General features: G+C 42.3%; 1 protein-coding gene across 1 annotated transcript in view; it reads right to left on the bottom strand.

Annotated features, from left to right (window-relative positions):
• celf2 (cugbp, Elav-like family member 2) overlaps positions 1–19,557 on the bottom strand; it is a 233,171-nt gene extending 213,614 nt beyond the window's left edge. The window contains exon 1 of the mRNA XM_078242911.1: positions 19,303–19,557. Coding sequence (XP_078099037.1) covers positions 19,303–19,355 — 53 coding nt within the window. The 5' untranslated portion in view covers positions 19,356–19,557. The remainder of the gene's footprint in view (positions 1–19,302) is intronic.
• Between the last annotated feature and the right edge of the window lie 4,609 nt (positions 19,558–24,166).

The following is a 24,166-nucleotide window of genomic DNA, read 5'->3' as shown; positions in this document are numbered from 1 at the left end:
GCTAAATTCCAGCTGTGCTATCGTTCTCTTTATGTCTGTTAAACATTTACCGGCTTGAAGCCCAACAGACCCGCACAGTATTTCTCAGTGTAATGCACTAAAATAAAGGTGCCAGGTTAACAACCAACATGTAACAAGGATTAAACGGTGCATTGTCCCTGCTGTGCTCTAGTAGGGTTTAAGAGAATGAGACTGCAATTGACCCGTGATAACCTAAGCACTTCATGGCATCTCTCCTCGTCTTAAAAATATACTTGATTAAGCTCTGAGGACCAAAACACTGTACAATTATATTAAAAGCTTATTCCACTGACCACTGCAAGAGAGTCTTTCTCAAGGTTCTTGCGGGCGAAGTTACAAATGTCAGAGTATTGATTTATAGGTGCTCTTCGAGCAGGGATGGTATGTTTAACAGTAAACTAAACTAGATTTATGATGCTGCCAAATACCATTGGACGCATATGAACATTTGAGACTCAACACCTGCCAATGCAGGCCTGCTTTAAGACAGAGAGGCCATGTATAGAGCTGGCACATGCAGTACTTTAGTCATAACATTGTATCCAAAAATGGCAGCGGGCCACATACTGGAAATCCCACAGATGGCCGGAAATGGAGCAGCGTGGTATGCCTAGAGATTAATTTAATATAAGACAATTCTGTAGTGCACAATTGACATGCAATGCCAACGTTTGCTGTCAATACAGGAAACAGAGTGACCTTTATGTAGCAACGCTAAGGAGATGGAGATTGGGTGGTGGTGTGTAATGTGTCTAAACTGCATGCCTGAAATCAGTGTTTGCATCCTGTCACAGATCAATAATGAATTGACTTGTTTTACCGTAACCATGATTCAGGAAAAAAGCCATGATTACCTATCATATCTTAACCACAGTTTGACAATGGTTAATTTGTCACTACGAGTTGCCATACTATTCAGAGGCTTGTATGTTTGACTTTTTAGGATATTTTCTGAAGCAGTTGCTCATCCTTTGTACTAATGAGTCAATCGCTAGTGTTTCATGCCCATCCAAGCCTTACAACCTGCCGGTTACTTCATAGCACTGTCTATAAAAAAAGAAAAAAAACTAACTTGACTTACTTTAGTACAACAGGGCATTCAGGGTTACTTCTATATCCCTGGATGCCCCAAATGCCTGCGCCCATTCAATCTATTGCTGTCTTTATCTCTTTCAGCGTCCTGGCAGCTGCAGACTCAGGTGGAGGGACTACCGTGAATCAAATGTGGAGGTGGAGCGTGAATGGTGGAGAGCTGGAAGGTAGAGTATTAACTGCCTCTGCCTGTCCGTCTCATTCGCTTTCCGCTGGAGTCACTTTGGGCCGATCAACCTGCGAAAAGGGTATGAAATAGCGGCGGTGGGATCTCATCCATCAAATCCAGATCCAAGGCCCTGGAGGGCCCCGTGTGGAGAACAGTAACCACATCCGATATCGTAGTAAAACAATGAAAGAGCTGGGTTTCCATCTTCACAAAGATACTATCAAATTAAAGATGTCCGTCATTGATCACTGCTCTGGCCAAAATGGTCTGACAGATCACTTTAGAGGCTGCTGCCATCAGCATAAATCTATTTGTGAGATAAATGAGCTTGACAACAAGGCCTACAATTGGTTGTTTTCTTCTCTGTTTAAAATGGCAGCATTGAGCTCATAGTGCTTGTCTCCTCCACAGCCCTCACCATCCCGAAGAGCTTTAATCTCCCACTGGGCCTCTGTGCGACCCATCCAACTCACATTTGCATACATCTGCATATTTCCCATTAGGCTCCACTTGTTGCCTTTTCATGGAGAACCTGGATATGGTGATGATCACCCTCAACGGTAATGGTCCTATCTTTCTCTGCCTCTTTCTTTCTTTCTTATCTCCCTAACTTTTTTTTTTTTCACAACCTCTTGATCCCTTGTTTCCACTCTGCTTTCTCTCCTTCCCTCTCTCCTTCCCTCTCTCTCTCTCTCTCTCTCTCTCTCTCTTAGCTGTGATCAGTGTGCAATATGGAAGTCTGATCCGGAGACAAAGGGGGAAGCTCCCAGTTAGATCATCAGCGCTAGCTACTGTATAGTAAACCATCTGGGGCCTCTGACAGCCTCCGGCCTGAGAGAGCACAATAACAAGACAGAAGAAACAAATTCCTTGCACAATGACCACATCTGAACCAGACTAATTACATTAATATGTGATCAACTATTCAATTAGGCCCATTCAGCTGCAGAGCTCAAGAGGTATGTATACATGCAAATGAGATGAGTGAGCACACATTGCAGAAAACAAAAGCCATCATGACAGACGCAGGGGAATGGATAAAGTGTGTCTATTCATTGAGTCATTCACTGACGAGACTGGTTGTATACATACAGGGGAGAGGATTGGTGGTATAGTATAGCCATGGCTGTTGGACATATTGAATGGCAGTACATGACTTTAGAAGGCCAGCTGTTGAGGAGCAGCCTCCCGTGGTGGAGTCGAGTTATATCAACGTTGAGGTAAGATCAAATATTTTAACTGATTCCACTGTTTATGTATGTAAGAGCCACTGTTTAATTTTTAATTCAGATTTATGCCAGACAGGTGGACAGAGAACGCTGGTTTGCCCGGAGTGTGTGTGTGTGTGTGTGTGTGTGTGTGGAGACGCCTGGGCGTTTTTCTGCCTGGCATCCAGTGAGTGCTGGGAAATACTGCAGCAGCCAATAACTCTTAAAGGGTCAGTTTACCAAAATTACAAGAAATCATACTTTCCTACCAGCGGTGGCATCTATTAACGCAGATATTTTCTGAAATAATATGATATTTTTTTGAAATAATAGTCTCTGCCTCCACTCCAACATAATGAAGGTGAACAGACAGTGTTTCTTTAACAGTTTTCACTAAAACTTCCTCCTGCTAAAGAAAGTTTCTGAACTGCATTGCAAGACTGAATTTTTCTGTTTGTTTTTTTAACCTTTATTTATCCAGGTAAGTCGATTGAGAACAATTTCTCATTTGCAACGACGACCTGTCACATTCACGCAGTTACACATTCATACCTGAAAGTACAACCACAGTCTGATCTGCTGGCCACTGAGCAGCTCCGAACTCGGAGCGGTTGGGGTTAAAGGACAATTCCGGCGCAAAACGAAGCTAGGGGTTAATAACGGATGTGTACCCACTCTGTCGTTCTCTGGGACATGTTTTCATGCTAATTGATTGTGTTTGTAGCTTGAAAGAAGCTAGCGTGGGCCGCTGATTAACTTACAACGCTAGTACTCTGTTGCGGCATAGCTCTCTCCTTCTTGTAGCCCTTTCACGGAGCTCCCGCAGCTCTTCGTTCAATAAACTGTCTGTACACTTACAAAGTTCTCAATGCTTCGGTTAACATGTAGGGACCCTCGTTATGCTACTGTTGAAGTTTGGTGACATTTCGAGCCTTTTAAGTGGTACAAAATAGCGATTTATTTTTACTTTCCCTGTGCTCCGAATACTAGCGTTGTAAGTTAATCAGCGGTCCACGCTAGCTTCTTTCAAGCTACAAACACAATCAATTAGCATAAAAACATGTCGCAGAGAATGACAGAGTGGGTATACATCTGTTATTCCGGTCATAAGCTCGCTTTTCTAACCTCTAGGCCACCACTGCACTGTTTGATAGACAGTTACTTCAAAATCTGAGTAAATGAAACCAAAGCTATTGGCTATTGAGCTCACCAGGGGTAAGTGTGAACATATGTATAAAAATATAAACCAAGAGCAGATGGAATTCATATTTAGCACCGCCCATTGCACAACAATTAGTCCTGGCTGTGTTCTCTGAATAAAATATGACAACAAAAGCCTTTATTAGCTCCCTATTATGAGGACGAGTGCTATTTTATCAAAAAGAAAGTGCACTAAAGAAGGTATTCACCAAAGGCTCAGCATCACCTTCTCCTGGCTGCTTAATTTTCTGCAGGGCGCTAATCAAGCGCCTGTCTCCGCTCATGAATGTAGAGGGAAACCTTTGAGCATTTAAATGTGCATTGAATTGCTGTAGTGAAGTAAAGGCTGGAAAATACATTTTTTTTTAATGCGACTTAGTGATGCCCGGCAAATCAAAGACCATCAAGCGAATTAATGAGGGTGAATGCGAGAGCATTAAGAGTAGAGACGGAGTGCTGCTATAAACAAATACATATCTCTCAACTAGACAGCAGGGACAGAGGGATAATGTGGAAGACGTAATAAATAGACTTCCCTGTCAATAGGCATAGTACGCTATCCATTCCAGCACAATGTGCCCCACTTTAATAGTGTAAATACACACACACACACACACACACACACACACACACACACACACACACACACACACACACACACACACACACAAACACCTTTTTCTTCCACTATGTTTTTAAAAGGCAGACAGATGCTTCTTCAGTGGCATTCCTTTGCTCCTGTGAATAGAGCTGAGAAGGCTTCTAAAGAAGAGAGGAGCGGTCAGGAGGTGCGGGTGGCGTTGGAGAGGGGGGGCGGCAGATGAAAAAGAGGAGAACTATGAATATGAAACCTTCCTGGTTATTAAAAGCCGTCTTGCGGGGGCAGCGCTTCTGTCGTTAAGTACTCTTTCAATTATTAACGGTGCCGCCGCTTTCATCCGCTGGCATGTGAATGCCAATACAGCCAATACAGCCGCAACACACACTTTCACCGCCTGCCTTCTCTTTTCTACTCGGTAACAGGCAAACACACACTCATCAGGTATTCAGCTGTAATTGTCGCAGAGCTGGGGAGAGGACAGGTCAGCGGTGAGAATGATTGTATAAAACAATGTTTTGAGTTTGTCTGAGAGCTCTACAGCATGAACAGATGTAATGAAATAACTTTTTCATCAAAGCTAAATTAAAATAAACCACACTGGCTGAAACATTTTTCAACCTGAGCGGGCCAGCCTCTGCAGGAAGCTGCAGGTATACACCGCTTGCCAGCAGCGCAGGTCAGTCCCAATTTGGGGGCATTTTCCTCAACTGTCAAGTGCCCGTCAAGCTTCAGCAATAAAGGAGAGGAGATAAGGACAGGATATTTGAGATAGTTGGGATTGAGCTGTGGGCAATAAGGGAGGAAGCTTTTAGGGTGTTATCCTGTCTCTCTGTTCGCAGCTCCAAATGTTCCTGTGCCGCCGATGAGACGGGCTCATGTGACAGATTACCAGCACAAATGCTGCTCGAGGAAAAGCTGACACAGGAAGAGATCCAAACACACCACCGTCAGATATATAACTCTGTGTGTGTGTGTGTGTGTGTGTGTGTGTGTGTGTGTGTGTGTGTATGTGTGTGTTCTTGTTTAACTATCTTTCTTTATTCGTGGGGTCCAAAAAACGGGAATACAGTATACTTGTGGGGTCCGGACAGCTTTGTGGGGCCAAAATGCTGGACCCCACAACTTTAAAGGGCTGTTTGAGGTTTAAGACTTGGTTTTAGGATTAGGGATATAATTAGGTTATGGTTAGGGTGAGGGTAAGGGTTAAGGTTAGGCATTTAGTTGTGATGGTTAAGGTTAGGGTAAGGGGCTAGGGAATGCATTTTGTCAATGACGGGTCCCCACAAAGATAGTGAAACGCACTGTGTGTGTGTGTGTGTGTGTGTGTGTGTGTGTGTGTGTGTGCGTGTTGGATAGTGTGTGGTGTGTAGAAGAGAGAGACGGATGTGTTCTAGCATTAAGATGCAGGACATCACTCACATATTCATGCACTTACGGCTGTGGTTTTGTGTGAAGTCTCACAGGATGGTAAATTCCTTTGCAAAGAAGACTTTATTAATTGTTTGTAAATAACTGCTTCATATACAAGCCAATAATAAAAAAAATTGTTTGCCAGGTTGTGATCAAATCCTTTTGGCCATTGTTAATCCTCCCATAGCATAAGCTGATATGTTTTTAGCAGACTACTTATTAAACATTAAGAACGCCATTAGTTACAACGAAAATTCTTTAAACATTGGCAACAGGCTGAATTATTCTTAACAGCGCTTGAAATCATTTTGGGCAAAAAAATCTTAGGACTCAATTATAGACAGAGATGACAAGATGGAGATGTTTTTGCGTATGGAGGTTCCTGACAAAAAATGGGGAGGTTAGGCGGTCATACCTTGCTGTGGGACTATTTTGTGCTCTTGGTGAACGCTTGTTTTAAAGTGAAGCCCAGTCATTCTGCCCATTGAAAGTTAGCAGATTAAGGAATGTTGGATTGAGCGGGAGCACTGCTTATCGACCATGGCCGGGGCGCGTTTCCACTCTGGAGATGGGACGCGAGGCACTGGGGCGTGATGACGACTATCCCCTGGGACTCCTGTCCAATTACAGCTCAAAATGAGCCAGGAGAGCGCAGAGATTGGGCTGGGCGCACCAAGGTGATGATGGTAGGAGGGATGGGGCTGAGAGATGGAAAATAAGAGGGGGCCAAGGATATTAGTAGCACTTGAAATTAATGGGGCAAGGGTGGAGCGGGGGCTCCCAGGGGTTAGCAGAAGGCCCAATGACGACATTAACTCGGCCCTGAAGCAGGCATTATGTGGCGAGAGGTTCCAGTAATCTCGGGACACAGAGCAGAGAGGGCTCACAAGGTTCCCCAGACTGCAGTGCTGCCGCCAGGCTAAGCTTGGCCTGGAACATCGACCATGGTGATGTACAGAGAGTTAATTGTGCATAACACTACTAGACGGAAGCCAGACACCTCTGATGCTCAATACAACTCAGAAAATCTTTAAAGCATGATCAGATAACTAAGCTGAGAATTCTAGGTTGCAATCTAGAATTTACCCTGACCCACACCCCATAAAAACTGACAAATTGAAAGATTTCAGTAAAGATTTTAATAAGCTCGGGCGTTCGGAGGGCCTTCATTTGGATGTCATATTTGGATGACTCTGCTCCAAGAGCTATTAAGCAGAAATGTGTTCGTCTATAAAAGAGCTCTTCTGTGTGCGATTGCCATTTAATAGCCGGCCATACGTTCACACTCCAGTCTCGCTGTAATGTTTCAATGCACCAGGGACCGTCAGTGAGCGAGGAGAGAGAACCCAGGGCCACAAAACATCTCGTCCAAATTACCGTCATCTTCCAAAGCATGGCGTCGAGGGGATGAGATGAAATGTTGTCATAATGTTGCTGTGGCAGAGCTCATTGCCTGCACATTCAATGCGTACAGCCAGAAGATATGACAAAGACTGGAATAATAACACGCTGACGCTGTACACACACTAGGATACAAACGAAAAATCTGTTTTGGTTACACATTCCATGACGATTTAATTAATACTAGACTGATTGTATATGGGAAGCCCGGATTGTCTAATTACACATACATCTTTACACCAGTACACATGTTCTGGTACATTTCTCTTGGTTTTAATGGAGAGTTTTAGTGTGCCATTACGGCCTGAATTGCTTTTCAAAGGCTTCATAGTGGCGAACACGTTTTTTGAATGTGACAGCTTAAAAACAGTCAAATTCACCTTTAAAGATAGTGAATAATAGTATAAGATATCAGCCTGTATCAGTTGCAATAACCCGCTATCAGTTAAATCCTATCAATAAGAAAGTGGCACAGGCAAGTGCACTCGTGGTCTCTGTTTGACACACAAAGAAATCACAACGGCAGCAGTGTTGAGAGGGTGAAAAGGACAGATAGAGGAACACAGTTTAACTTTTTGCCGGGAGTCAGCAATGCTTTTAATACGTACAGTCACATCAATGGCACATTAAGACAGTGTAACCACGGCAACAGACACCAGGATTATGTCAAAGAGAGGCAGACAAAAGATCCAAAGATGCTTTGTGTAAAACAGTGGCAACACAGTCCTGAGAGAAAAGAAAAGAAAAGAAAAGAAAGGAAAGAATTAAAGTCAGAAATAAGCACATTTCCAAGAAAGAAAGCTAGAAATGTACTCAGAGCTGCTAAGGAAGGATTTGCAGCTCACACTGAGTGTGTGTGGAGTTGTATTAAACACATTATGGGGACATATTGGGGACTTGTATCCATTTGGGGACAAAACTCATGTCCCCACAAGGTAAACCCTTACATTTTAGGGTTTAGACTTGATTTTTGGTTAAAACATAGGGTTAGGCATGTAGTTGTTATGGTTAAAGACAAAAAAAACATTTTTTTTCTGTCGTCTAAATGTGCTTATGTATATCCTCAATCTATATGACACAGAAAGCTACAGGATCAACTGAGGGATCAGCTTCCCACATCATATGCATCTCTTTCTCTCTCTCTCTCTCTCTCTCTCTCTCTCTCTCTCTCTCTCACACACACACACACACACACACACACACACGCCCACGTGCACACACACACACACACACACACACACGCACACGGTATGAGATGTAATGACCATGATGGCTCCGGGGCTCTTTCTTGAACCATCTGACTGTGAGCAGAACATTAAGCAACAGTCCACTCCCATAAAACACACACTGTTTCTGCAGCTGCAGTAACACCGTCTATCTCTTCCCGCTTCTCTCTTGCTCTTCACCACTTCCCCCCCCCCTCTCTTGACATTTTCATCTTTATCCAATTTGTTGGTCTTCAAGAGCCAAATTCAGCCAGGTCAAGCAAAAGTAACTTCTCAAAACCTGGCTGCTTTCTTTAAAACTTTGTTGCAGTGAAGTACTTTTGTACTAGAGTACAGTGGGTGGACTCATCCAATCAAATCCCAATTGCTGTAAGGTGTTTCTATTTTTGTCCACCCCCTGTATAAAATCCCTGAACCAAGGTAAAAGTTTACTTTAAAGCATTCATAAGTCATCAACGAGTTATCTCAGAGACAAGTTGAAATACAGACTGCCATGAATTACAAAGTCAAAATCATAAATTAGCCAATCACAGCACAGACCCAACAGAAATGTGTCACAATGCTAAATGTTGTAATGTGGGTACTGCTTTGTCACTTCCTTTTTCGGCCACAAATGTCTTTTGATGACTGCGAGTGTCCTGAAACTTAAACAGCTTGTTTCGAAAGCCGAAAATCTCCTATGTGGAAGTGCATGGTGAAGTAATAGTTGCGCCATTGATCTTTTTGTGCAAATGGTGAGCAGATTATTACTGATTAAAGATTATACTCCTTATTTCACCTTTGAAAACATAGTTGCATTTTTTTTTAGAACTGAAATCTGCACGTTTACATACATCGTCGCAATCTTTGGCAGCGAGTTTTTGTCAAAATGATTTTGAAACTACAACTTAACATGAGTTCTTTAATAAATAAACATTAGAAATCACTGTGTCCTGTGTTCTAGAGACACAATGGGAACATGCATGAAATGACAGAACACCAGCGTTCACACTGTTCAGTCGCACACTTCCATTGAGGAATTGACCATTTATATCAAATGGTTATATTGTTAGACTTGAAGCAAAATGCTCTGCTCTTTAAGGAAGCTCTCAGAGAATCTACACAGCAACAGAGATTCTGCTGGGAGTCCTAATCATCCGCAAATGCAGATAAAGCTTTTCAAAAGCTAATAAAAAGCTAAATAAGTGATGGGTTCTGAGATTGCACTCCTGCCAATGTGTTCCGCCTCTTTTGCTCTCCACACCAACTGTTTACCTGCATGCAACCAAAGCCCACTCCAAATGTGACTGGTCAATACTACTTGGACTACAAACCACAATGTTTGCGATACCAAATTCTTGTCCGTTAGTTTTTTTCAGCTAATACTGAAGTCTATGATCGTTTATGTGCACAGTCTTGAACCTTTGCCTTTTCTGACGTTTTCAAAATGTTCTTTTGCGTCGTATTAAATGTTTTATGGTCATGATTTATCCCGTGGATGGTTTCCTTGGTTTCAGGCTTAAAACTCTTTATATAAGCATTTTATGAAAGGTCAATGGAGCAATTGAATGAGGAAAATCACTTCTGGAACAGGAGCTGTTCAAAAAGTGGGCGGCCACTGTTGAGGAACTGATAACTAGGGACCCGGCTCTCAATAAGAAGAGACAGACAGAGGGTTGTCTACCTCCACCACAATGTAGTTTGAATGATTATATTGCCGAATCGATCAATACTACATTTATTATCAATCTAAATTTGGCACTTAGTATCAGCTCCCATCAACCAACACTGGTTGTATCCCGTTGACAGCGATCATGACTATGACTAAAGATGACTGTGAACCCTCTGCAGTCAATCGGCTGTACTTCCCGGTCTGTTCTGTCTAGACAGTTTGTATTTTAAAAAAAGAAAAACGTTAAGAGTGTGTGTGTGTGTGTGTGTGTGTGTGTGTGTGTGTGTGTGTGTGTGTGTGTGTGTGTGTGTGAGCGTGCGCATATAGGCTAATGTATAGGTTGCACTTACTGGCCTCTAAAATGGAGAAGAGAGAAAAGAAAAGAAAGAAAGAAAGAAAGAAAGAAAGAAAGAAAGAAGGAAAAGACAAACAGAAATAAATAAGGAAAAGTCTAAAGAAAATTAGGTTGAAATAAAGAAGACAAGTAATAGCATAGCTATTGTATCCCGTTGACAGCGATCATGACTATGACTAAAGATGACTGTGAACCCTCTGCAGTCAATCGGCTGTACTTCCCGGTCTGTTCTGTCCAAACAGTTTGTATTTAAAAAAAAAAAAAATAAACTTCTCTATTTTCACTAATTTTTCTCTTGAGCTCTGTTTTTTCCTTCTTCTTTTTCCAACCTCCCTTTTGCAACACTCCAGGGTCACCATCTGCATGGCAACACTCACAGCGTGACACTTCCAAAACCCAGGAGGAGGAAGAGAGCGACAGAGCCCACCTCTCTCTCTCTCTCTCTCTCTCTCTCTCTCTCTCTCTCTCTCTCTCTCTCTCTTGCTCTCGCTCTCTATTCACTGGCCACCCATAATTCATTAGCTCTCCCTCTCATCCTCTACATTTTTCTCTCTCTGTGTGACTGATGGGGGTTTCTGAAAGCTTGTTGGGAAATTTTCTGGAATGAAGGTGCTGACAGTCCATAGTTCATACCGCCATTCAGCATGTTTTAAATTTGACCATTTTTATGCCAAACCTCATTCAGAAAAAAAGCTATATTTTAGACCGTGGAACAATAAAATGTCCCATTTAAAACCAATGATTGTATTCACAATAATGCATACTTGTACACTATAATCAATCAAACTGTAAACTACTAAAACTCATACATAACTTTTTAACATTAAGCCCATATCGGCCTCATTTAATGGCTTATCATGGAGAGCATATCCATCTACATGACAAATAATTATTTCCTTCACAGATAGCCTCTTGTGCTGCACAGCTTCAATCCAATCTATTGAAGTGATCCTTGCAAAACCAAACACTCACTAACATTGGTCAGTTTTTTTAATCTAGCCTCTGGTCATGCATTGTCTGCATTTTCTTATTTTTGGCTTTGAACATCCATCAGTCACATACACACAAAGATTTAATTCCTTTTTTTTTTTCTTATTTTCACCGGGCAGAGTGCCAGTGTTTTCCTTTCCTTCGCTGACTCTCACACCCTCATCCCTCCTGCCCCCCTCCCCTCACCCCTCTCCTTTACTCCGCTAAGCTTTCCGTTACGGTTGCAAGCGAAAGCTGTTTATTTATTCAGACAAGATCTATTTTTCCCTCTCATTTTTCTTCCCCCCCCCCCACACTCTTCTTTATTTCTCTCCCTCGTCCTCTTCCCCCCTCTGGTTACATGCTTGTAGAGGATCACTGTGATTGGGGGGGTGGGGGGGTGCGCTGAAAGGGGGCGGAAGAAATTCACCGCGATTTGGATGTAAAGACAGAAGGTGGAGTACTCTATACTATCTGTGTTTCTTAAGCTATACTGCACAAAGACGGTTATGTGTCACCGGGGGGAATACATACACACACACACACACACACACACACACACACACACACACACACACACACACACACCGGTATAAAGCTTCTTTAAAGGCATGGTCGTTGTGAGAATGAGACTGTAACAAAGTACGGCACTAAAATACATGATTATTATTGTGTGTGTGTGTGTGTGTGTGTGTGTGTGTGTGTGTGTGTGTGTGTGTGTGTGTGTGTGTGTGTGTGTGTAAGAGAGAGAGAGAGAGAGCGAGAGAGAGAGAGATAGAGGGCCGTGCTCCAGGTGGTGCATTATTAAACAGATTTGTCACTTTGGGCCAATGGCATTAAGTGTGTGTGTGTGTGTGTGTGTGTGTGTGTGTGTGTGTGTGTGTGTGTGTGTGTGTGTGTGTGTGTGCACAGAGACTAATGTACAGGTTGCACTTATTGGCCTCTAAAATGGAGAAGAGAGAAAAGAAAAGAAAGAAAGAAGGAAAAGACAAACAGAAAGATATAAGGAGAAGTCTAAAGAAAACTAGGTTGAAATAAAGAAGACAAGCAATAGCACAGAAGGAAAAGAAAAAACAGCACAAGACAATTCAAAATGAAAACGTCAAAAAGGAAACAAGCATAAAGACAGTTGGTGTTTCTTATATGTTCAGCATATTTGAATAGAACGTCATACTCACTGATTATATACTGTCTTTATGCACACACACACACACACTCACTCACACACACGCACACACACACACAGATCGTCATGTGAGGTCTGTGCTATGGTTGTGTTTTAAATCCCTAAAGCTGCTGTTGACTAAGCTGATCTTTGTTGGGGAAAAAAGAAAAAAAGCAGCAAATGTATCTTTCATGACTGGCAACAACACTTGTTTTACTCAAAAATAACATTAAAGAGACAGTGTCCTCTGTGTGTGTGTGTGTGTGTGTGTGTGTGTTTGTGTCTCACACACACACACACACACACACACTCACACACCTAACCTGTGAGGACTCTGTTTGAAAGGCTGAGAATAATGCAGCGCTGCAACTGAAATATACTTGCAAAGGCAGAACAATACCATGGTTTTGACTTTGATGGCAGCAGGAGGCAGAAACCATATTGCAATATATATCTTAAAATCCGTCCGAAAACGTATTACATAAGATATGACATTATGACCACAAACCTCTCCTTTCAAACCAAAGGTAATGAACATTTCCATGCTAACGTGCAGAATCAGATTACATTAACATCTTGTTGAGTGAGAAGAATGTAGATACTTCACTAAGCTCAAATTGCAATACCACAATGTAACGTCACAAGCACAGGTCCTCTGCAGAAAATGTAATTTAAGTATCAAAAGTAAAAGTACTCAATATGCAGCGTGACTCCTGTCAGACTGCAGGGTTTTACATCGGAAGCAGCCCACCTCGCCTTAAATAAACATGCTAACAACATACAAATCTAATCACTTTTTTATGAAATAAAACATTAAGGGGAGATGAGAAAAGGTACTTTTTTCACATAGCAAACACCATGCATATAATGGCTGTGGCTATTTATGGTGTTATTAATCTTGAGCTGAAATGTGTCACCATTATCATAAGGCTTACTACCTCAGCTATAGACATTTATAGACACAACCCCAGACTTTCATATTAATCTATATGATACGGTATCACATTTTAATGTTGATACTGGGTCGAATGGAGCTCATTTTAAAGACTTTATATACTTTTGTGCCACTGGAACAATTAGTCAATAATAAGACAAAAATTCAACACCAATTTTGATGATTAATTTGTAGTTGAAGTCATGATTTCTTTTGCTTTTATTAGTCTTATTTGATACTAAACTGAATATGTATGGGTTTACACGTGTTGCCCGTCAAAACAAAGCAAAACAAGAAACTGTATCCTCAGGCTCTGAGAACTTGTAATGGGCAATCTTCACTTTTATAGCCCTAACAAATATTAGGTCAACTGATAACTATGTGAGTTGCAGCCCTATACTGTGGGTGGGTAGTTTAATCTGAAAAAAATTAATGAGATCATCGTGTATGCAAATCTGCAAAGTAACTACAGCTGTGAAGTAAATTTAGTGGGGTAAAAAGAACAATATTGAGTAGCAGAAGATGTACAAGTACCTCAAAAGTGCACAGTACTTAAAGGCCCCATATTAAGTTCATTTTCAGTTTCATTCTTATATGTTGGGCTTCTACTAGAACATGTTTACATGCTTCAGTGTTCAAAAAAACACTTTATTTTTCTAATACTATCTGTCTGAATATATATCTGTATTCAACCTCGGGCTGAAATGCTCTGTTTTAACGCCTGTCTCTTTAAACCCCCCTCCTGAAAAAGCCCAGTGTTCTCTGATTGGTCGGCATTTACAGGTCTTCTGCATATGAGCTCTTGGAGTCTCTGCACTGTCATTGCAGCCAGGGAATAACTGTAACGCCACTGTAGCGGCACTTTCTACCTATATATAGCTTAGCTGTGACATCGCAACCGTACGGAAGTCCTGACGGCTCGTTTAAAGTCACAGCTTCTGAATGCGGGCTGTGTGCATTTCTCTGTGGATCGAGCGTTTTTTATATTTTAACAGTATTCATATAGCACTTCAAACTGCTTTATAATCATAAAAGACCAATGACTAATATGGAACCTTTAAGTAAATGTACTTGGTAACGTTCCACTACTGTAAATCCCATATTGATAACCCTATAATAGAAATATAATCCTATCAGAGGTGGCATTGAGTGAACAATATCCAACAATGTCTGCTTAACAACACACACACACACACACACACACGCACGCACACACACACCTGTATGAGTCTCGCCAACATGCAGATCTTTCCTTCTTTTCCCTCCTTTCTCCTTTAATTTCTAGTCTTTCCTTCTGCCCTTCCCTCTCTGTCATCGTTCCCCCGTTTCTTTTGTGTTTTGTGACGCACTTTCGCCTCAACTATGTTATTATCTCTTGCTGATTCCAGAGAGTTTGGAGGAATTCAGCCCTCCTTCTCTTTCTCCGTCGGCTTGCCCCGTCCGCCTCCGTCACTCTGATGCTGAATGCAGCATTGTTCTCCGCGGCTACAAAGCTTTGATTGACAGCTGTGGGAAGTGGAGAGCGAATTTTGAATGTCCACCCTGCGGCACCATATCAGTTTGACTCCATACTCAGGGTTTTACATCAAAAAAGGTGACTAAGATTCTCTGACTATTCTGTAAATCAAAATGTGTAGGTACAATTACAGTCCATGTTCTTTTTTTCTATAACTTGTCATTCTTTCCACTCGTATCGTTCCACCAACATCGACCTCTGATGCTTCCGGAGTAGAAAAGCTCTGCTCCTTAGGGGACTGAAGAACCGCAACACGCGTCCAAACCTTCTGAGGTGTTCCCTCCCAGAATAAATGCCTGGACGTAGCTTGTTTGGACAATACATGACTGAAACAGCATCATCATTCATATGCGTCAAATTCAGTTTTAAACAATAGCGATCAGTGAGGAAATCCAGACAGGGAGGGCAGCAGAGACTGTCATCTCGATGGAAAAAGTATCACAAATAGCACAAACATGTAAGCCTCATTTCTACGTGCAGTGCTACAACACAGTGATGGAAGTGATGGAAAGGTAGAAGCAGAGAGGATTGTTTTCAAAATTATAGGGATTTATCAAGTAAATAGTGGATTTGGATTTAAAATCCAACATTATGATGAAATGACGCCTGCCTCATTCTACATAATGGCTTCGGTGTACCGTGACAGCATAACATGCTTTTTTTTCCAACATGACAAGAAAGATATTTTGAGAAAAAAACACTTAAAACTAAAAAAAAATGCTCCGATTTAAAGATAAAACACTGACTATCGGCAACTTCGTGCTGTAAATATCAGTAGCCGCCTTCGCCAAATGTTTTCACTCTAACCCTTTAGTTAAACCAGTATAATCCTGAGCGGGGGAAAAAGGTCTGGCTTGTAGATAAAGCACCACACACACACACTCTCACGCCACACTCGCACACACTATCAGAGGGGATTTAAAGATTCAAACAGTGGTCTTGGTAATTAGGCGGATGGATTTGTGCCTCTCTTCCCGGTCCGGGGGGATATAAAGCGACACATGATGCAAGCGGACGGACTCTTTAAGTAGATTAATTAAAACCAACACCGCTGGGGTCAAAGGTCAAGCCCCCTTTCGCTGTCAATCCCCCCCCTCCCTACCCCCCTTCCCCTTTTTCCTCCAGCCTCGCTCGGAGCGCACTCGAGCTGCAGGACGCTACACCTGCGATAAGTGAAAGGATTTAGATGATTGGACGACTGTGAAAAGGGACCCTGAAGAGATCGAGGAGGGAAAACGCAGCAGCGAAGGAATGACGGTGGAGTTTTCTTTCTTTTTTTTAACTCAGACATTTAGACTCATTTTCACATTAGCACTGAATATACGCACTTCACCCTCAACTAGTGCGTTCATATTTCTCTTTAACAACACACTTTTATCTTTGGCTTCCTGTCTCTGAACATCCAGCAATGATTTAACTAGACAGTAATAGAATAAAAACCTGAGCTCTCCTCTCTCTCCTCCCTAATTGAATCCAGAACACACCTTGTGTTTGCCGCGTGCATGCATGCGTGTGTGTGTGTGTGTGTGTGTGTGTGTGTGTGTGTGTGTGTGTGGAGACGCACGTGTGTGTGGGGATGTAATCAGATGGAATTAATATGCATGCTGTTTCTCATTATGGCAAAACTGAACTGCACTTCAGATATATGGTGTGCACTGTGAGAGGCACGGACAGATTTCTAACATCCATCCTCTACGCTCTCATTGGAACATGAGTGTGTGTTCATACATGTGTGTGTGTGTGTGTGTGTGTGTGTGTGTGTGTGTGTGTTTACAGACTGATAGATGGAAGAGATAGTGAATGCAGAAGACACACCTCGCTGCTGATCTGATAACACTTGCCTTACCACATACATGCGCACACATTTGTCACTTGCATTAACTCCTTATTGCATTTAAAGTAAATCGAATTCCACCGAGTTGCATTAATCAGCTAATTGCGATAACGTGCTTATCATGCTGCCTAATTGTGTTACAACAGTGAGGTTTCATCTTTCACCTGCACCGATAGTTTTCTTTATAATGTCTTCAAATCTTTGTTTCATTTCACCAGCAGCATTCGATCACCAAACGCTGCGAGTCGCCGCTGTCGCTCAACCAGAACGCAAAAACTCCACGCTCCAGCCGCGGTATCGTGAACGAAAATTTAGAAAAATGATATCTCACTAAATCAAGTGGTTTTCGCTCCTCACCGCTTCCCTTTGTTCAACTGCTTCTGCTTCTCGGCAATAACAACAACACACTTTCTTGTTAATGCTGAGTTTATGATGAGTGTGTGTGTGTGTGTGTGTGTGTGTGTGTGTGTGTTTACGTGTGTGCGTTAAGTGCGTGTCTGAGCGTGACGGAGGTGAGTCTCATTAGGGAGAGAACGACACAGAGAACGGCTCCAAGGTGCTTCATTATCATAAATGATTGAGAAGAGCATTTTTAGTGCTCATTTGTGTTGGGGTGTGTGTGTGTGTGTGTGCGTGTGTGTGTGTGTGTGTGTGTGTGTGTGTGCGTGCGTGTGTGTGTGTGAGGGTGTGAGTGACGGGCCGGCGGTAAGCTGGTCTTTATTAGGATGTGCCGTCTTTGGAGAGGGACAGCTGCTCCTGCCTCTTATCTGGAATAACAAAGGTTTAATGAGGGAAGAGACGAGGGACAGAGGGGAGGTAAATAATCCTCTTTCTGCCCTTCCATCATTCCCGTTCTCCTCTTTTGCTTCCTTCCTTCCTCCCTAACAAGTAATCTGACTCTCAGAAGGCGACAACAAAAATTAAACTCTTTTCGGACTTCTTTCGCAAAGGTTTGCATAATATTTGTCCATTCGAAACTCACTTTTTACCTTTGACCTTTCAACTGTAAAGCCAACATGGCTGCCCAATACGTCAATTATGAAGTCGTTATCTGTGCTAAAATTAGATAAAAGTGACATTTTTAATGCTACCAGGAGATCTGTCCCCGTTAAGCAAATAGACCGAGAGGAAAGGAGAGTGTGTCCACAGAGAAAGTCTCTACTGCGGCTATTTATGTGTGTGTGTGTGTGTGTGTGTGTGTGTGTGTGTGTGTGTTTGTGTGTGTGTTTGTGTGTGTGTGTGTGTGTGTGTGTGTGTGTCAGGTCAGCTGCATGTCCTATTTCTCATCCCTGCCTGTTTGGAAATGACATCATTTAGCCCCCCTTTCGTCCATCAGCAGTTTACTGAAATATGCCTGCTCTACATTACTCCGCTCATTTTCTATTTTGGATTTGTGGATAATGATAGTGGGATGGAGGGCAGCGGGGGGATAAGAATGATAGCAGAGGGGAGAAGCGGCATTAAAAGAATAATTTGAGGGTCTTCAGGGCTCTGTCTCCTCTCTCCCCGTTTCTAAAATAGAATTTGCGATAGTCTCCGCAGAGTCTGTCGAGGGAATAATGACTTATTTATCAAGTGGCTGAAATATTCAGGGACAAGGCCCTTTTAAAATCCAGCTTTTAAATGCATAGGCTTTTTCTGCTGAGATGCTTAATGACAGTGAATGTATTCATAGTGATTTGCAGATCCGAGATGGAGCCTTGTATGCTGCCTATGAGTCTAATAGCTGTTTGACAAAAAGGAGAGTGCTCGCACAAGACAAGGTGAGCGAGAAAAGTTTCACCTTTGCCCTCATGGGAGGCTCAGTCAATCAAATTTGTATCAGGACCGCCTCCTTCGTGCCATTAAGTAAATGGCTGTGTTGCTGGAGCAGCGCTGAAAACATATTTTGCAGCTTGGGGGTGGGGTGGGAGGGGGGTGTAATGTTCTTTAAAAGCTCTCTGTTGCAGGCAATCAGCCATGAGTAAATGTTTTAAGATAAACTCCAGGAGGGGTATACTTTTTTTCTGGAAGTGTAGCAGAGGCTCTTCAACAATTTGGGGAACCAAATCAACATGGGTGGGAGGTGGAAGGAGGGTGGGGGGGTGGTGGAAGGGTGTGGAGTAGGGGGGTGATGGTGATAAATGGGTGTTATTCTTACTTCTACACTGGAATGGACGAAGTTTGGAGATGATGGCGATGATAAAAAAATAAAAATAAAAAAAAGGCGCCGGTGCGGGGCAGCATCGGGGGTTAATGAGATGTACGCAGACACGGAGCAGATTGCATGCGTCAGACTCATGGCAGAGCGGAGGAGAAGAGCGAGAGGAGCTTCAGAAAGTAGAAAGATCTCCGTACTCGGCGCCGATTTACAGCCAAACGGGCGCAATCCGTGCGTAATTACGCACAGCAGCGCCAGAAACCAGAGCTCGATCTCGTGCCTGCGCCGCGTCCCACCCTTATTTCCTCCAAAACACCACCGCACTTCTTCTCTACTGTCTACCATCTCCCCTCTCTGCTATCAACCTACGTTTTTTTTTACATTGGCGAAAAACTGTACCGGGCGCTTACCTTAACACGTTCCAGCTTTTCAGAGGGTCCAGGTCTGAAATTATAGAAACCATGGTCGACTGGCTGGGCAGCACCGGGAGAGGGAGGGGGTGCGGCAGAAAAAGATCGAAAGAAAAAGCGGCGGCAAAGGGCTGTAAACTCCGTCTGCGAATGGCAGCGATTGCTTGGATGCAACCCGTCCTGGTTGTTCAGTGGGTGATGAGCGCTGTCACAGCTCTCTCTCTCTCTCTCTCTCTCTCTCTCTCTCTCTCTCTCTCTCTCTCTCTCTCTCTCTCTCTCTCTCCCCCTCTCTCTGTTTCACTCTCTCTCTCTCTCTCTCTCTCTCTCTCTCCCTCCGCCCCCTCCCGTTCGCAGCATGCGCTCTGCAGACGCCTCTCCGAGCTTTTTTCCGGTCTCTGTATCTGTTTCACAGGCAAGCTGCTGCTGCTGCTGCGGGAAATGCAGAGATGTACAGTAGAGGAGGGTAAACCCCACCTAGAAAAGCACATTTACCCATCTTATTTTTTATTTATTTTTCATAACACCGGAGGGAATAGAGTTTACACACCCTTTTTTTCGGGCTGGCACATTGTAGAATTTGCACACTGCAAAAAGTGTCCATCTCAGCGTCTTGTTTTGTTTAATTTGTAAATCTTAAAATCCTCCTTTGAGGACGGATTTTTTGTCAGTGGGGATTATATGTTTCACATATTACACACTTATTGTACGAGCTAACAGAATGATTAAAAACATACAGCCATAGTTTCACTTTTTTCTTTTCTTTTCAGATTTACCTGCAATGAATCTGTAAAGGAATTAGAAACCATTATTAAACCAATTGCCAATTCAAATGAAAGTTTTGCCTAAAAGCAGGTTTATGCGCAATTAACTACAGCCACTTGGTGAGGCATGTCAAATGTTTTACAGCTGAGACCTCATTCAGACAGAACTGTTCGGAGGCATCATCGCAGCCCTGCAGAGCACCTCGCTCTCACTCCCTGTCAGTGCTGACTTCCTGTCTGACACCACCACATCCTGTTGATAACTGTTTTTTTTCTTTTTTTTATATATATATATATATAACTTTTTCCCCTCCCCTAGCCATGGCAGCAGATGCGTCATCCCTGGCGAAGAATGAAAACGCAACAGCCAAGTCCCACCTATTTCGGACTATTCTGAGCTCCTATCTATTTGCTCGTTGGGGAAAAAACAGATGAGCCCCGATGGAGAAAGAAAGAAAGAAAGAAAGAGAGTAGAAGAGAGTGTCAGAAGTGTGTCTGTTTCAGATAATTGTCTGGAACAACAGATCAGAGTGGGACTGAAAGTCCCTGCCAAAGCCAAGCGGAGTGTTATTTTTCAGGGTTATGATATCCGTCATTGCACATGCACTCACAGATAACGGTCAGTTTGACAGAAAACTGCTGTGGTTTCATTTTACACAGTTGGCCATTTGAACAGAAGACAGAAGACATAAGTCTCAGTCTTGTGTAGCTTGTTCATTGTGCATTTCTTGTTTTGTCAACTGGTTTTGAATGTTGGAATCCATTTCCAATTAGAGGACCATTTATTTATTTTTTTCCATCCCCTAAATTGCAAAAGGGTTGCAAGGCGTTCTAAAATAATGAGCTTTGAGGTCATTTTCAGCTGACATTCTGCAGAGCAGAAACGCGAGTTCGCATTGGAAGCAAACGGAGAATGCTGAGCTCCGAGTGGAGCGTGCGCTGTAGGTAAGACAACAGTAATGCAAAGCTACAGCCCGGCGCTCTCAGCATCAGCAGCCGTACTGCACCGGCTTTAAATAGACTCAATTGGACATCTGCTTCACAGAGGAGGAGGAGGAGGACGAGGAGGATGGAGAGAGTTGACAGCATCTTTCTCCTCTTCCTCTGTCTCTATTTCTGTCTCTCACGCTCGTATAGACACGGACGCACGCACGCACATCACAGAGATCAAACAGAGTTTAGCTCTCCTCTGCACAGCTCTAATTTCTGCATAATAATCACGCTGGCAGGCCTGACGTCTCGGAGTAGGTGTCGGTGCATCTGCATAAGTTAGCAATGCATATGTACACCTGAGAGAATACAGGTGAGCTACAGTGCACGTTGTCGAGCAGTGTGTCTTAATTTGTTCTTTCCTTGATGTTCTTTTGCTGAACGTCAACTTCAACAAACTTGATTTGTGTCTATCCTACTGTCTACTTTAGTCCCTTATAATGCCCATATTTAATGTTGTCTTTTAAAAAAGATATGGTTTTTATATTACTATGTCTACATTATTCTCTTATATTGTCCATATTTAATGCTGGTGTCTAGACTTTATCCTTGCACTTTTGGACTTATTTGCACTACCACCATGACACACACTGTCATAGAGCACTTTACCATGCATACTGAATCACAAGGTCAGTCCTTACCCTGTCACTGCAAGCGTCTCATGCTTATACATCCCTTAATACATTCATGTGGATTTTTTATTTAGTATCTTTTCTTTTATTGTCCATATTATTTATGTGGATTTGTTATTTTATCATCCTGTTTATGATGTATGTGCATGTTGTGTGCGATGTCTTTAAGCTACTGGGATCTTGAATTTCCCCATTGGGGATCAATAAAATATCTATCTATCTATCTATCTAACTTTCATGTGAAGGCGTTCCTGCTAAGCAGCATTACGCTTCCCTCAAAACGCATGTTCGCTGTCGCAAAACTGTAGAATATGACCGTAATTTCTACAAGACAGATGTGGCCATGACATTTGACAAGCTCACTGTTTATTCATGAAAAACAAAAATAAAAAAAGTGCTATATTGTGAGGTTTTGTGCGCAATTTCAGAAACATAACCCTGATTTCCTGAAGTTTGACATACTCCAGTAACTCTGGGCTGTGGGTAATAATCAGGCTACATTTTCTATTGGAGTATTATTTATTTAATGGCAACACAACAAGACAGTACAACACAGCCGACTTTGCTCTCATTATAGGACTTCCTGTTGAACTCAAAACTGTCCGTGTACAACAGTAGGTAGGAACTAAAAACAAATGGGGGTATGAAAGGGCAACCTAACCTGTTACACATCTTCAATTATAATAATTATATTGTAAGGAGAAATCAAATAAATACTGGAGTAATAGATGTATGTGCTAATATTGGAAGAAGTATTACAATTGTAAGGGATGACTCCGAGTCAAATAATCATTTGTTGGTCATCACATGAAAAGGTCAGCTGTTTGTATTCAATATGAGTAATATATCTTTTTTTCTTGTCATAAATATACGTAGCTCATGTAATTTAAATATCCTGCTGCTTCACTAACCTTTACTCAATGCCACTTCTAAATGAATGTGCAACCTGCGTCACAGGTATTAAGTACATAGCTATGTGTCATATACCTGCCAGCCAATCAGAATAAAACATTCTCAGTGGCTATGATGCATAACGATGTATAAGTATTCAAACTAAAAGCATATAATGCACCACTATATATATATATATAGCTTAATGACACACATCATATGAGTAAACTCAAGAAATAAAGGTAAATCAAAGTGTAATAGATACAGTAACTATAGTTACAGGAAGACTAACTCCTGTATATAGTCCGTTTTTCATATATAATATTATATGATGATTGTATATTTTTTATATATATATACATACATGTGTATATATGTACAACATATATACACATGTACTGTATATATGTTGTACATTGTTTTTTCAAGTTTGAGTAGGTGTTCTTGTACTTTATTTATACTTACTTTATTCATTATTATTTCTTGTTATTCTGTGAGGATGTTGTGTCTCTTATACCTGCTGCTGTAACACAGTAATTCCCCAGTTTGGAAATAATAAAGTCCGTCCATCCATCCCTCCCTCCCTCCCTCCCTCCATCCATCCATCCTTCCATCCCTCCCTCCATCCATCCATCCATCCTTCCATCCATCCATCCATCCATCCATCCATCCATCCCTCCCTCCCTCCCTCCCTCCATCCATCCATCCTTCCATCCCTCCCTCCATCCATCCATCCATCCTTCCATCCCTCCCTCCATCCTTCCAACCCTCCATCCCTCCATCCCTCCATCCCTCCATCTACCCACTGTATCTATCCATCCATCCTGTTAAGCTATGAGCCTTATGTCAGAAATAAGGGGCCAACAGATGCATCACGGTGAGTCAGGAAAGTAGAGGAAAGGTGCGACAGCATGGCACGAACCAGGATTCACACTCCTGTAGCTCCGAGGATTGGGTATGTAAATGATGACAATCGGCTGCCTCTGTGTGAACACACACCCTGCACTGTTTGAACTCTCTGATCCCATTATTCAGCACAGGATTCAAAATCCTCGGACTCTTACTGGCACACACGTGCACACGCAAACACACACAAGCACTCACTCAGGTACACATATTGCTACGCATGCATTCATCATGCACAGACAGAGCCAAAACAATATTAGCATGATAAGCACCTTGTATTTCCCCCCCAGCTTCTTTATTCGACAAAATCAGGCAGATCTGAGGACAAGCCTTGAGGTTTATGTCATCATGCATATGTGATGTGCATTTTAAATCTAAACAAAGTCGGTGCATCTTAAAACCACCCACTGAATACAGATTCACATTTTACCTCAATCCATTTAAGAAAGGGTTGGGGTGGGGGGATGTGGGGGGGTGTTGGAGATGAGAGGAAAAGGAAAAAATAAGCACAACAGAGGATGTGGATAAAATAAGTATAGGGGGATTATTTCATAAACGACAGAATTTTCTTTTCTGTGTAAGTCATTTGATCCTGTCAAATATGCCTAAAGCCATACGCCCACGTGCTCATTGTCTGAAAAATGCTCAGTTTATGAACCCCCCCTTTTTGAACAATGAGCGGAG

The sequence above is a fragment of the Sander vitreus genome, chromosome 23 (assembly GCF_031162955.1).
Source record: "Sander vitreus isolate 19-12246 chromosome 23, sanVit1, whole genome shotgun sequence".
NCBI classification, from domain to species: domain Eukaryota; kingdom Metazoa; phylum Chordata; class Actinopteri; order Perciformes; family Percidae; genus Sander; species Sander vitreus.
Note: the sequence above shows the minus strand (reverse complement) of the source record. Positions and strands in the feature narration are given on the sequence as shown.